Below are 12737 nucleotides of genomic sequence, written 5' to 3'. Positions count from 1 at the left end.
TGGGACAATCTCTCCCCTACCTGGGTGTGCTGCCAACCAGTGGCAGAGAAGGTGGGAGCACTGCCTTGGGGGTTTCTGATGCCCAGGGCAGCTGCTTCACCTCACCTCATGGGCTGGGCCTGTCTGGGACCCTCTTGCCCCAAGGTATCCCTGCAATGGGGACGTAGGTGGCGCTGTGGGTTAAACCACATAGCCTAGGACTTGCCGATCAGAAGTTTGGTGGTTTGAATCCCTGTGATGGGGTGAGCTCCCATTGCTTTGTCCCTGCTCCTGCCAACCTAGCAGTTCGAAAGCACGTCAAAGTGCAAGTAGATAAATAGGTACCGCTCCGGCGGGAAGGTAAACGGCGTTGCCGTGCGCTGCTCTGGTTTGCCAGAAGAGGCTTAGTCATGCTGGCCACATGACCTGGAAGCTGTACGCTAGCTCCCTTGGTCAATAAAGCGAGATGAGCGCTGCAACCCCAGAGTCGGTCACGACTGGACCTAATGGTCAGGCAGTGGCGTAGCGTGGGTTGTCAGCACCCGGGCCAAGGCAAGTAATTTGTGCCCCCTAACCCATGGATTTGCGCCCCCTCACCCTAACCCCATGTTGCGCCCGGTGCGGCCGGGCCCCCCCTGCACCCCCTGCGCTACGCCACTGTGATCAGGGGTCCCTTTACCTTTACCTTAATCCCTGCAATATGGTTTCCCTCCGCACCAGCAGGCTTTCCTAGAAGCCTCTCAGAAGTCACTATGCAAACCATTAGGAATTATGTTCACATGTGGTGGGGGTGTAAATATGTACATTTTTTTTTCTGGTGAAGGGTGTTAACAGAAATCGCTGGGTTCAAGCTGACCAAAAGTCCAGAGGTAGCATTGTTACCAATTTACGATTGGGTGGAAGGTTCACAGGCTGTGAAGGACTTGCTCACAAATTTATTGACAGCTGCGCGAATTATGATAGCTAGGAAGTGGAAGGGGCAAGCAGAATATAAAATGGAAGAATGGTATAAAGAGGTGTGGGGTATAGCTATTAATGATAAATCAATATGTGCCATTAAGGGAACACACAGGAGAAATGATTTTGAGGAGATATAGAAGGTGTTTGTAGCATTTCTACTGTTAAAACGGAAAGGGCTCCAACCATCGCAAGAGGTGTTGAAATGTTGGGAGGTAGGACAGTAACAATGGAATGGTCTCGGTGGTGGGGTGCACATTTTTACAGTCATTTTTACAGATGCTTCAGGTTGCGTTTTTTCAGCTTACGGACCGCCGAAACCCGGAAGTACCAGAATGGGTTACTTCTGGGTTTTGGCAGTCGCGCATGCGCAGAAGTGCTAAATCGTCTTTGCGCATGCGCAGAAGCACTGAATCGCAACCCGCGCGTGCGCAGACGCACTGCTGCAGGTTGCGGATGCTGCAGGTTGCGGACGTGCATCCCACACAGATCACGTTTGCAACCTGAGCGTCCACTGTATTCTTATTTATTTATGATTATTACTTTGTCAAAATATAATCATAATCATAGAAAAGAAAATTAATCCATTTTTTTTTAAAAAAAATTGTCTGTCAAAAAAAGGAGAGGTTATATAGCCATGAGGAATCCAGGAGGCTTGGGGTCGGTGTGGGGGCACCCTGCCTGTCAGATAAGGTGGGTGCCCCATCATTTTATTGATTGATTGATTGATTGATTGATTGATTGATTGATTTAGAAATTGCTGGCATTAAAGTGTTTGGAGCACACTCTTGTAGATACAGATAAATATTCTGCCTTTGTCTTCCTTTGTGAATGATTTTTTTAAAAAATAAAAATGTGGATTTCTCCCGCCCCCCTCTCTTTTACTTAGACCGCTCCAAGAGCCTGGTGATGGGGGACCCCCCTGGGCTGCCCTGCCGGCCTTCCTCCCCCTGCCGACAAGAGCCAGCGCTGAAACGTGGCTGGCTGAAGAAGCAGAGAAGCATCATGAAGAACTGGCAGCAGCACTGGTTCGTCCTTCGTGGCGACCAACTCCTGTACTATAAGAACGAGGATGAGGTCAAGCCACAGGTAAGGTGTCTCCCGGCTGGAAGTGAGAAAAAGTAGCCAGCAATCTGTGGAGGGCCGTGGTGGGTCTCCTGTCTGTGGTTGGTTGTGTGTCTGTGTGCTGCTTTAACTGTCTAGATAAAGGATATTCTCTTGCACATCTGGCTGTGTCTGTTCTGTCGGGGATTGCATAACTCCAGGCCCTCCAACATTTCTCTGATGGAAATAAGGACATCCTAAGGAAAAGTGGGACATTCCAGGATAAAATCAGAAACCGGGATGGCTTCTGTAAATATGGGACCAGTCCCTGGAAAATAGGGACACTTGGAGGGTAGCTTTTGGATATATGGGGAGCTGAACGACCCTCTTTCTGTATGCTGTTTACCAGGAATAGGCAAACTCTGGCCCTCCAGATGTTTTGGAACTACAATTCCCATCATCCCTAGCTAACAGGACCAGTGGTCAGGAATGATGGCAATTGTAGGGTCAAAACATCTGGAGGGCCGGAGTTTGCCTATGCTCGCTGTTTACCTTCCACATTTACATTTCAAATATCTACTTCCCTTCTGTTCCCTGACTTTTTTCTGTTTTTTCTGCCAATTTCAGGGGTTTGTCCCTTTGCAAGGCAATCAGGTGAATGAAGTGGCCCCCAATCCTGAGGAGCCAGGGAAGTACCTCTTTGAACTTTCTGCAGGTAGGCCTGCCTTTCAGTCTCCTTTGTCTTGATCGTATGGTTCCGATTTGATGAGTGGAGCAGGGAAGTGGTGTAACTCCATGGTGGGGCATTTTAATTTTTAATTCTGATAGGAAATGCTCTGCAGGGGTCGAGAGGACAAAAAGGGGGGGGCTAAGGAAGGTCAAGGACGTGGGTTAAACCACAGAGCCTAGGGCTTGCCAATGAGAAGGTCGGCGGTTCGAATCCCCGCAACAGGGTGAGCTCCCGTTGCTCGGTCCCTGCTCCTGCCAACCTAGCAGTTCGAAAGCATGTCAAAGTGCAAGTAGATAAATAGGTACCGCTCCGGCAGGAAGGTAAACGGCATTTCCGTTCGCTGCTCTGCTTTGCCAGAAGCGGCTTAGTCATGCTGGCCACATGACCTGGAAGCTGTCTGCGGACAAACGCCGGCTCCCTCGGCCAGTAAAGCGAGATGAGCGTCGCAACCCCAGAGTCGGTCACGACTGGACATAATGGTCACGGGTCCCTTTACCTTTAAGGAAGGTCAGTTGTGAGGGAGGGAGGGAGAAATGCCCCTCTTCTCATCTGAGAAATGTTAAGAGGGTATGAGATGCTTTAGAGGGATGCAGGTGACGCTGTGGTCCAAACCATTGAGCCTCTTGGGCTTGCTGATCAGAAGGTCAGCGGTTCGAATCCCCATGACGGAGTGAGCTCCCGTTGCTCTGTGCCAGCCCCTGCCAACCTAGCAGTTCAAAAGCATGCCAGTGCAAGTAGATAAATAGGTACCATTGTGGCGGGAAGGTAAACGGTGTTTCCGTGCACTCTGGTTTCTGTCACAGTGTTCCGTTGCACCAGAAGCGGTTTAGTCATGCTGGCCACAGGACCCAGAAAGCTGTCTGTGGACAAACGCCTGCTCCCTCAGTCTGAAAGTGAGATGAGCACCACAACCCCATAGTCGCCTTTGACTGGACTTAACCGTCCAGGGGTCCTTTACCTTTACCTTTACCTATGAGATGTTTTAGACTACACCTTCCATCAGCCTAAGCCTGTTGTAGTTCAAAACACCCAGGAGACACCAAATTGACAGTGGCCGTCTTAAACATTGTTCCAGTTTTTGCTTGGATTCCTCTTGCCGTGATTATCTACAGGCCTACACCCTGGAGGAACTTGCTGTTTTGTAGCTACTCTTTAGCTGTCAGCAGGTTTTGAACAACAACTGTTGCGCTTGTTTTGATTCCAAACACCAGCGTGCTCTCTGCAAGAAGAGTCCGAGGACTCAGCTACCTTAGTCAAAATGCAGCGTTATGCAGCACCAGACGGCTGAACTCGCAACTCAATGATATTTTCAATTTACAACAGTTTTTTTGCAGAGTGTTTTTTTAATAGCTGCATAGATCTAGCCACACATGCACATCCATACAGGTTCATGCCAGAGTCAGTATTGCTATGCTAAAGCTGAGTATATAAAAGCAAAGATTGGAAGCCAAAATTGTGACAGCAGGGACAACAAGCAAGTTAACAAACCATGCAGGAATAAGCCAGAGTTTAGGAAGACCATGGGGCTCAAGCAAGGATCAGCTGGAACTCAAAGCCCTTTGTACTCTTGTCTGCCCCAAAGACTCCAATAACCAGTCAGTTCATGCAGTTACTTCACTGAGAAAGCCACTGCCTGAACATTGGTGGTTCACCACATGGGGGAACTGAGCACATAGCTATAGTCCAAGACAGCACTTTGATACCGGAATGTCCTTCTGGTGGTTCCCTCATTGCGAGAAGTGAGGTTACAGAGAACCAGACAGAGGGCCTTCTCGGTAGTGGCACCCGCCCTGTGGAACACCCTCCCGTCAGATGTGAAGGAAATAAGCAGCTATCCTATCTTTAAAAGGCATCTGAAGGCAGCCCTGTTCAGGGAAGCTTTTAATATTTAACACTGTACTATTTTTAACACTTGATTGGGAGCCGCCCAGAGTGGCTGGGGAAACTCAGCCAGATGGGCAGGGTATAAATAATAAATTATTATTATTATTATTATTATTATTGTTGTTGTTGTTGTTGTTTGAAAATGTTACATGCTCCTATACAGTGGTACCTTGGTTCTCGAACTTAATCCATTCCGGAAGTCTGTTCCAAAACCAAAGTGTTCCAGAACCAAAGGGCGCTTTCCCATAGAAAGTAATGCAAAATGGATTAATCCGTTCCAGACTTTTAAAAACAACTCCTAAAACGGCACTTTAACATGGATTTTACTATCTAACGAGACCATTGATCCATAAAATGAAAGCGATAAACAATGTACTGCAGTCACACAATCAATCAATCAGCAGCTGAACTGGGTTCAACACAGTCACAAAAAGAAAGCAAAAAGAGCCGCAAAAACAAAAACGCAAAATAAATAGCAAAAACAGACAGACCTCAGCATAGCACTCAAAATGGAAGCGTAACACTCAAAACAGAGCACATTCGGCTTCCAAAAAAAGTTCGCAACCGGAACACTTACTTCTGGGTTTGCAGTGTTTGGGTTCCAAGTTCTTTGAGTACCAAGGCGTTTGAGAATCAAGGTACCCCTGTAGTTATCTCACAGCTGACCACAGAACTGCATGGCTTTCTATTCTCATTACAAAAAGGAGCCTGTGCTTAGAGGCTTGTCTCCACACCTGGGTGCCCCCAAATGTAATGTTTTATCACCCTGGTAGGTAGGGGTGGTTGTGGTTGTTGTTTTAGTGTTTCTTTTTCAGGAATATAGTGAGGTACAGTGGTGCCTCACAAGACGAAATTAATCCGTTCCGCGAGTCTCTTCGTCTAGCGGTTTTTTCGTCTTGCGAAGCAAGCCCATTGACGGCTTAGCGGATTAGCGCTATTAGAGGCTTAGCGGCTTTTAGCGGCTTATCGGCTTAGCGGATCAGCTGATAAGCACCTTAGCGGCTTAGAAAAAGGGGGGGAGGAAAAAAACCCCCGCAGGAACTCGCAAGACATTTTCGTCTTGCGAAGCAAGCCCATAGGGAAATTCGTTTTGCGAAGCGCCTCCAAAACGGAAAACCCTTTCGTCTAGCGGGTTTTCCGTCTTGCGAGGCATTCGTCTTGCGGGGCACCACTGTATTTTGAGCGGCAATCGCCTAGCATTTTGCAGCTGTGGCCCTCCTCACAGGTAAAGGTAAAGGGACCCCTGACCATTAGGTCCAGTTGTGACCGACTCTGGGGTTGTGGCGCTCATCTCGCTTTATTGGCCGAGGGAGCCAGCGTACAGCTTCCGGGTCATGTGGCCAGCATGACTAAACCACTTCTGGCGAACCAGAGCAGCGCACGGAAACGTCCTTTACCTTCCCACCAGAGTGGTACCTATTTAACTACTTGCACTTTGATGTGCTTTCGAACTGCTAGGTTAGCAGGAGGAGGGACGGAGCAACGAGAGCTCACCCCGTCGCGGGGATTCGAACCACCGACCTTTTAATCAGCAAGTCCTAGGCTCTGTGGTTTAACCCACAGTGCCACCCGCGTCCCTCACAGTTACCAGGGGCCAAATCTCACTGGGGCAAATGGATTTACTTGGAAGCAAGCTTTGAGCCGAGTTCAACATTAATAGGTATGATAAAGGTAAAGGTAAAGGTACCCCTGCCCGTACGGGCCAGTCTTGACAGACTCTGGGGTTGTGCGCCCATCTCACTTAAGAGGCCAGGGGCCAGTGCTGTCCGGAGACACTTCCGGGTCACGTGGCCAGCGTGACAAAGCTGCATCTGGCGAGCCAGAGCCGCACACGGAAACGCCGTTTACCTTCCCGCTGGTAAGCGGTCCCTATTTATCTACTTGCACCCGGAGGTGCTTTCGAACTGCTAGGTTGGCAGGCGCTGGGACCGAGCAGCGGGAGCGCACCCCGCCGCAGGGATTCGAACCGCCGACCTTTCGATCGGCAAGCCCTAGGCGCTGAGGCTTTAACCCACAGCGCTACCTGCGTCCTTAATAGGTATGATAACCGCCAGCAATTAGCCCTTACTACTTTTCCATTGGACCACCACCACCCTGTTTTCCCTTTCCTCACAGGCCTGTTTGCAGGGTGTGCAAGAGAACCAGACAATAATTTCAAGGTTTTCTGTTTTTTTAAGAGATGTGCTGAGCTCTGTTAGAGCATTCTCATGCCGCTCCCATTACTGAACAGACTCTGTGATCACATTTGCATTGCACAGTAATTTGCTTCCATTATTCTCCTTCTTGAGCTCCCGAGAGTTTAATTGACTCAAGTGAGCTGTGGCTTACTTGACAGCGCGAGCCCCGGGGCGTCATCAGGGATAATTGGGGGGTGTCAGTTCCGGGGTACTTACTTGTGCACATGATAAAGTGATCCACTCACGGCGGCAGCAACCAAATGATTACCGTGCAGCTGCCATTAAATGCTTCAATTACTAGCTAACATTTGCACCTAGGTTTAATTAACTGCACTGGCGAATAAGCTTGACTCGGCTTCCTGAATTAGGTTACAACCACCAATGTTCGCTGCAGCCCAAGTACCGTAACAATATAGAGTGCTTCTGAATGGGTGCATGTGGGTTTTTTTATAGCATCAGTGCTCAGCATATATGCAAAGTTTTTTGCAGTGCCCGTGCAATCTCATCGCTGGCATCAAAATGCTAGCTCATTCCACACAAACACCCTTTAATCCAGATTTTCCTTCTCTGGTGATTTTTTTTTTTTTTTTAAACCAACCTATTGCCAGAAACCTTTTGACAGCATTATAAAGGTAAATGTCCCTGTTTACTACTTAGGGCTGCCTATTTTAACCCATGCTAAAATAGCATTTGGGACGCAGGTGGCGCTGTGGGTTAAAGCCTCAGTGCCTAGGGCTTGCCGATCGAAAGGTCGGCGGTTCGAATCCCTGCGGCGGGGTGCGCTCCAGCTGCTCGGTCCCAGCGCCTGCCAACCTAGCAGTTCGAAAGCACCTCCGGGTGCAAGTAGATAAATAGGGACCGCTTACCAGCGGGAAGGTAAACGGCGTTTCCGTGTGCGGCTCTGGCTCGCCAGAGCAGCGATGTCACGCTGGCCACGTGACCCGGAAGTGTCTCCGGACAGCGCTGGCCCCTGGCCTCTTAAGTGAGATGGGCGCACAACCCCAGAGTCTGTCAAGACTGGCCCGTACGGGCAGGGGTACCTTTACCTTTTAAAATAGCATTTTAACCAGGTTCTGGCAATCCACTAAAGTAATAACAAAAACAACATGCAAATATCTTTGAAGATATATGTAGGGCACTTATATGACCTGCTTGCACGCAGACACACCTTTATAAGACATTGTAAAAAAAAGGCCTTCTCTATTTAGCCAGACAAGAATTTGATAGGAAGGTGTGAGGATGTACTTTTGTTCCCACACATTTCATCTGCAATCTGCTGGTGACTGCGTTCACCCTGGGATGTCACTACTTTAGTATATTCCAAGCTTGAGGACAGATGCTTTTCATTTCTGCAAGAGGCAGGGACACTTTGAGTGCCTGCGAATTTTCATCAGGCTTGTATCTACAGGGGACCTGACTCCCACGGGAGCTCTTCTGGAAATTTTAGCTCTCGCTTTTTAAAAAATGACAATCGTTGAGCTCTTTTCCTTTCGGGGAAGTGAGGGGGGAAGTGCAAGCAGAAGGATACTTTCTCATTGCCCCTGAAGAGATAGGGAAACAGAAAAAGCACTTCTCCTGTTAACCTCTTACTGACTGGGCTCATTCCCATATGCCCTGCTCCATAAACATTCTCTGCCTATCCTTTTCTTCTTACTTACTGCCCTATAAGGCCAGCAACAACAACTGAGAGCAGTTGGCAGAAAAGCTGAGCTCAATCTATCCTATTTTGGAACTGCCCCCTCTGCTTCTAGCGGGGAAACTTGTCTCAAGAGTAGGCTGGTCCATGGAAGGTGAAGTCCAGGAGGAGAACAATGAGTGCTCCGCCGGGTATTTAACCATCCATCCATTGCACTCCATCTTGCTTTGCATGGGTGCATCTGGGCATGTGCAAAAAGACTTCCATTCACCAGTTACTGAGTCAATCTCTGGCTTCATCTCATCTGAAATCTGGGATTAGCACTAAGCCTCAGAACTTCCAGACATGGGGCTAAGTCCATCCCTTGTCTTGACATGGTATCAAGAGAAACTGCAAAGATGTTTGAGGTAGCTCAGTCAGTAGAGCACGGGACTCTGAATCTATGGGTCGTCTGGTTCGAGCCCCACATTGGGCATAACCCTTGGCATCCCTTCCAGCTCTATGATTCTATGACACCAAAGCCACTTCCACCTTATGAAGGAGGTGGGGTTGCGGGCTTCACGGCCCCACCACGCGCGCGGTGAGTGAAGGCCAGCCCTCGCGCAATTGGGGGGATTCCCAGCTGCGCCACCCCCTGGCAGGCCAATCGTCCGGTTCAGGGGGCATGGCCTGCCCTATAAAGGCAGGACGCGGCCGGGGAATCCCCCCCTTTGCTGCTCATCAGCTGTTCCTGTTTTTCCCCGCCCTATAAGGTTTCCATTCTTTGACCTTGCTGTGGACTTTGGTTGGTGGCCGTCAAGGGGCCTGGTAGGAATTTTTCCACTTGGCAAATTGGCACCAGCCACTTGGTTTTTGCCTACCTCGTAGCAAATCGTCACAACTTTCTTGGTAATGGTGGTTAGGCATGGGTATTGTTCTGTAGATGGAAGAGGGGAGGTAGCGCCATCACCTGCCCTGCATATTGAAGGTGATCTGTTAATGGATTCAAGGGGACGTGGCCCTGTCTGAAGCCTGGGGAGGTGAGGGCCTAAGGCACGCCCCCTATTGGTCACCCCTGGGGCGAGTCCTAGTTGATATGTAACAGCAGGACTCCCCCTACTAGTGGTTAACCCTTCCCGGACTTCAAGCAGACGGGCTGAAGTCGGATATAGTCGCTTAGGACCAATGCCTAAGCCAATACCACTCATCACCTGTACCCAATAAAGTCGTGGCCTTTTTTAGCCCATTAACCGTAATAATTGTGTCATGTGTCATTATTTCCACGGGGGGGGGGGAGAGAAACTAACCATGCAACTGCCTTCCCCTCTCCCACCCCCAAGTCCTCCTTATCACATGTAAATGACAGCAGGAGCAAATGGGGGGAGAGTTGAGGTGCTTTTGGGGGAGAGCATAATGCTGTCAAAGGAGGGACATGGGTGGTGCTGTGGGTTAAACCACAGAGCCTAGGACTTGCCGATCAGAAGGTCGGTGGTTCAAATCCCCATGATGGAGTGAGCTCCCGTTGCTCAGTCCCTGCTCCTAGCAGTTGGAAAGCACGTGAAAGTGCAAGTAGATAAATAGGTACCGCTCCGGTGGGAAGGTAAACGGCATTTCCGTGCGCTGCTCTGGTTCGCCACAACCAGCTTAGTCATCCTGGCCACATGACCCGGAAGCTGTACGCCGGTTCCCATAGCCAATAAAGCGAGATGAGCGTCGCAACCCCAGAGTCAGTCACGACTGGACCTCATGGTCAGGGGTCCCTTTACCTTTAAGTAGTAAGTCCAATCAGGTGTTGCTCATAGACATTCTAGCTTTTTAATCCTGGCTAATCAATCCATTTCAGCATGGGAAGACTAGGAAGAATTTTGTCAGCTGTGCAGAGTAGAATAACAATACAAGTTTGGGGTTTGCTTTGTTGTCTTGTTCAAAGCTGGCTCAACATTTCGCACAGGGAGGCAATTGTCTCTCTGGCAGTAGATGCTGGGGAGCAGAAGTGGCAGCTCCCCCCCCCCCATTTTTCCCAAGTTACCCCAACCATTCCCCTCTCTCGGAGATCAGAGCTATGAGTGCATAGGCCATTTACCCCCTAAACTAGCCTGCTCTTGGGGTCACAAGAAGAAGCCATCCTATTGCCAGTGTTGAGTAAGATTTGACACCCCCCATTGTCCCAAACCCCTGGCTTACCTGGCAGCAAATTAGTGTGCCAAGTTCAAAATCTGAGGGTCGATCCACACAAGCAAAGTCCAAAGGTCAGGAAACGAGGTTCCAGGTCAATCCAAGTAGCCAAGTCTGAAGTCCAGCAGTCAGGATACAGTCCAGAGTCAACCCCAAAGCACAGTCCCATGGAGGTCCAGGAGCATCCAAGACAAGGTCCGTCAACATGGGCAGTCGAGCAGACGTACTGAGCATGCTCATTACAGCATCTGGGCTTGATGAGGCAGGTGAGCCTCACCTGTTCTAAGCCTACTCCAGCTGAGGAATCACACACCTCCTCCCAGAACTAGTGAGCCTCACCTGGCCAGCTTTGTCTCCAACAATACAATGTCTTCAACCAGCCCTGGCCTTGCTATGCTTACTTCCTGAAGTATATAGGGACAGCAGGGGTTGGGGGGAATGCGGAGATAATGTGACCATCAGCCCTCAGAACACAAATCTCTCCTGTCAGGAATTCGCTGGAGCTGTTTTCCACTGTGAATGCAGATGGATATTTCCAGACATATGCCGAGCTGCCATGCTTCTAAGATTAAGGGAGGGTATTAGGCCAGTGTTCATTATTATTATTATTATTAATAATAATAATTTTGACATCTTCAATGAAAGTTCAAAAAATACATAATTATATGTGCACGAAACATGGTGAGGCTTCTTCATCATCATCATCATCATCAATAAAAGAGAAAAAAGGAGGGGGGAGAAACAGCCCCCATGTATAAGGGAAAATAAAAGGGGACGGATGGACCCAAAACTGTATACTTTACAATGTTGTTCTGGTACTTCACCAGATCTTAACCACTTACAGTACAGTGGTACCTCAGGTTACATACGCTTCAGGTTACAGACTCCGTTAACCCAGAAATAGTGCTTCAGGTTAAGAACTTTCTTCAGGATGAGAACAGAAATCGTGTTCCGGTGGCGCGGCAGCAGCAGGAGGCCCCATTAGCTAAAATGGTGCTTCAGGTTAAGAACAGTTTCAGGTTAAGAACGGACCTCCGGAACGAATTACGTACTTAACCTGAGGTACCACTGTATTTGTAAGAATTACAGTATTACAGTATTTGTAAAAATGGATTCCAAATATAGTCATTTGCTGTTGTTGTTTAGTCGTGTCCAACTCTTCGTGGCCCCATGGACCTGAGCACGCCAGGCACTCCTGTCTTCCGCTGCCTCCTGCAGTTCGGTCAAACTCATGCTGGTAGCTTCGAGAACACTGTCCAACCATCTGGTCCTCTGTGGTCCCCTTCTCCTTGTGCCCTCCATCTTTCCCAACATCAGGGTCTTTTCCAGGGAGTCTTCTCTTCTCATGAGGTGGCCAAAGTATTGGAGCCTCAGCTTCACAATCTGTACTTTCAGGTCATACCTCGGGTTAAAGACGTTTCAGGTTAAATCTTTTCAGGTTGTGTCCCGTGGTGTCCCGGAAGTACCGGAAAGGGTTACTTCCGGGTTTCACTGCTCACACATGCGCAGACGCTCAAAATGACGTCATGTGCATGCGCAGAAGCGGCGAATCGCGACCCGGACATGCGCAGACACAGGTTGCGTTCTGCTCAGGTTGCGAACGAAGCTCTGGAACGGATCCTGTTCACAACCAGAGGTACCACTGTGCCATTGAATTTGTCCATGGCAAGTCTGCGTTTATATGCAAGTTGCTCATACGTTGCGAGTTTGTATAAATCTTCAATCCAATCGTAGAAGGGAGCCGCATTTTTATTTTTCCAATTCATCAGTTATCAGTCTTTTTGCTATGGTAAGGGTGTGGAGAGTCCATTCATATTGACCTTTTGTAAGGTTCCATGTGCTGGATATATAATTCAAGAGTTTTGAGCTTGACATTAAACACTATACATCAAATGAAGCACTATATACCAGTATTTATACCAAGGAAGAGTAGAACTTACGTTCTGAATGCAGATGGTAACAGAAGTGCGTCTTCTTTCCAGGTGGCACAGCAGGTCGGGATAAAGCCTTCTTGTTCATGGCTAGCTCCCAGAATGATATGGAAGATTGGGTGAAAGCTATACGGCGGGTAATATGGACCCCATTCACTGGAGGTATGAGTCACAGCTCTTATTCACATAACCTAAATCCCTTTCTCTCAGGGTAATGTAGCAAATTGGTCTGAAGCTCAACATCA

At 48.8% G+C, this 12737-nt stretch overlaps 1 protein-coding gene across 1 annotated transcript in view; it reads left to right on the top strand.

Moving 5' to 3' along the window:
- ARHGAP22 (Rho GTPase activating protein 22) overlaps positions 1-12737 on the top strand; it is a 36079-nt gene that overhangs the window by 3879 nt on the left and 19463 nt on the right. The window contains 4 exon segments of the mRNA XM_079975539.1: positions 1826-2025; positions 2608-2695; positions 12544-12689; positions 12691-12703. Coding sequence (XP_079831665.1) covers positions 1826-2025; positions 2608-2695; positions 12544-12689; positions 12691-12703 — 447 coding nt within the window.

The sequence above is a fragment of the Podarcis cretensis genome, assembly GCF_951804945.1.
Source record: "Podarcis cretensis genome assembly, chromosome: 5".
In the NCBI taxonomy this organism is placed as follows: domain Eukaryota; kingdom Metazoa; phylum Chordata; class Lepidosauria; order Squamata; family Lacertidae; genus Podarcis; species Podarcis cretensis.
This window is presented reverse-complemented; position numbering and strand designations above follow the sequence as displayed.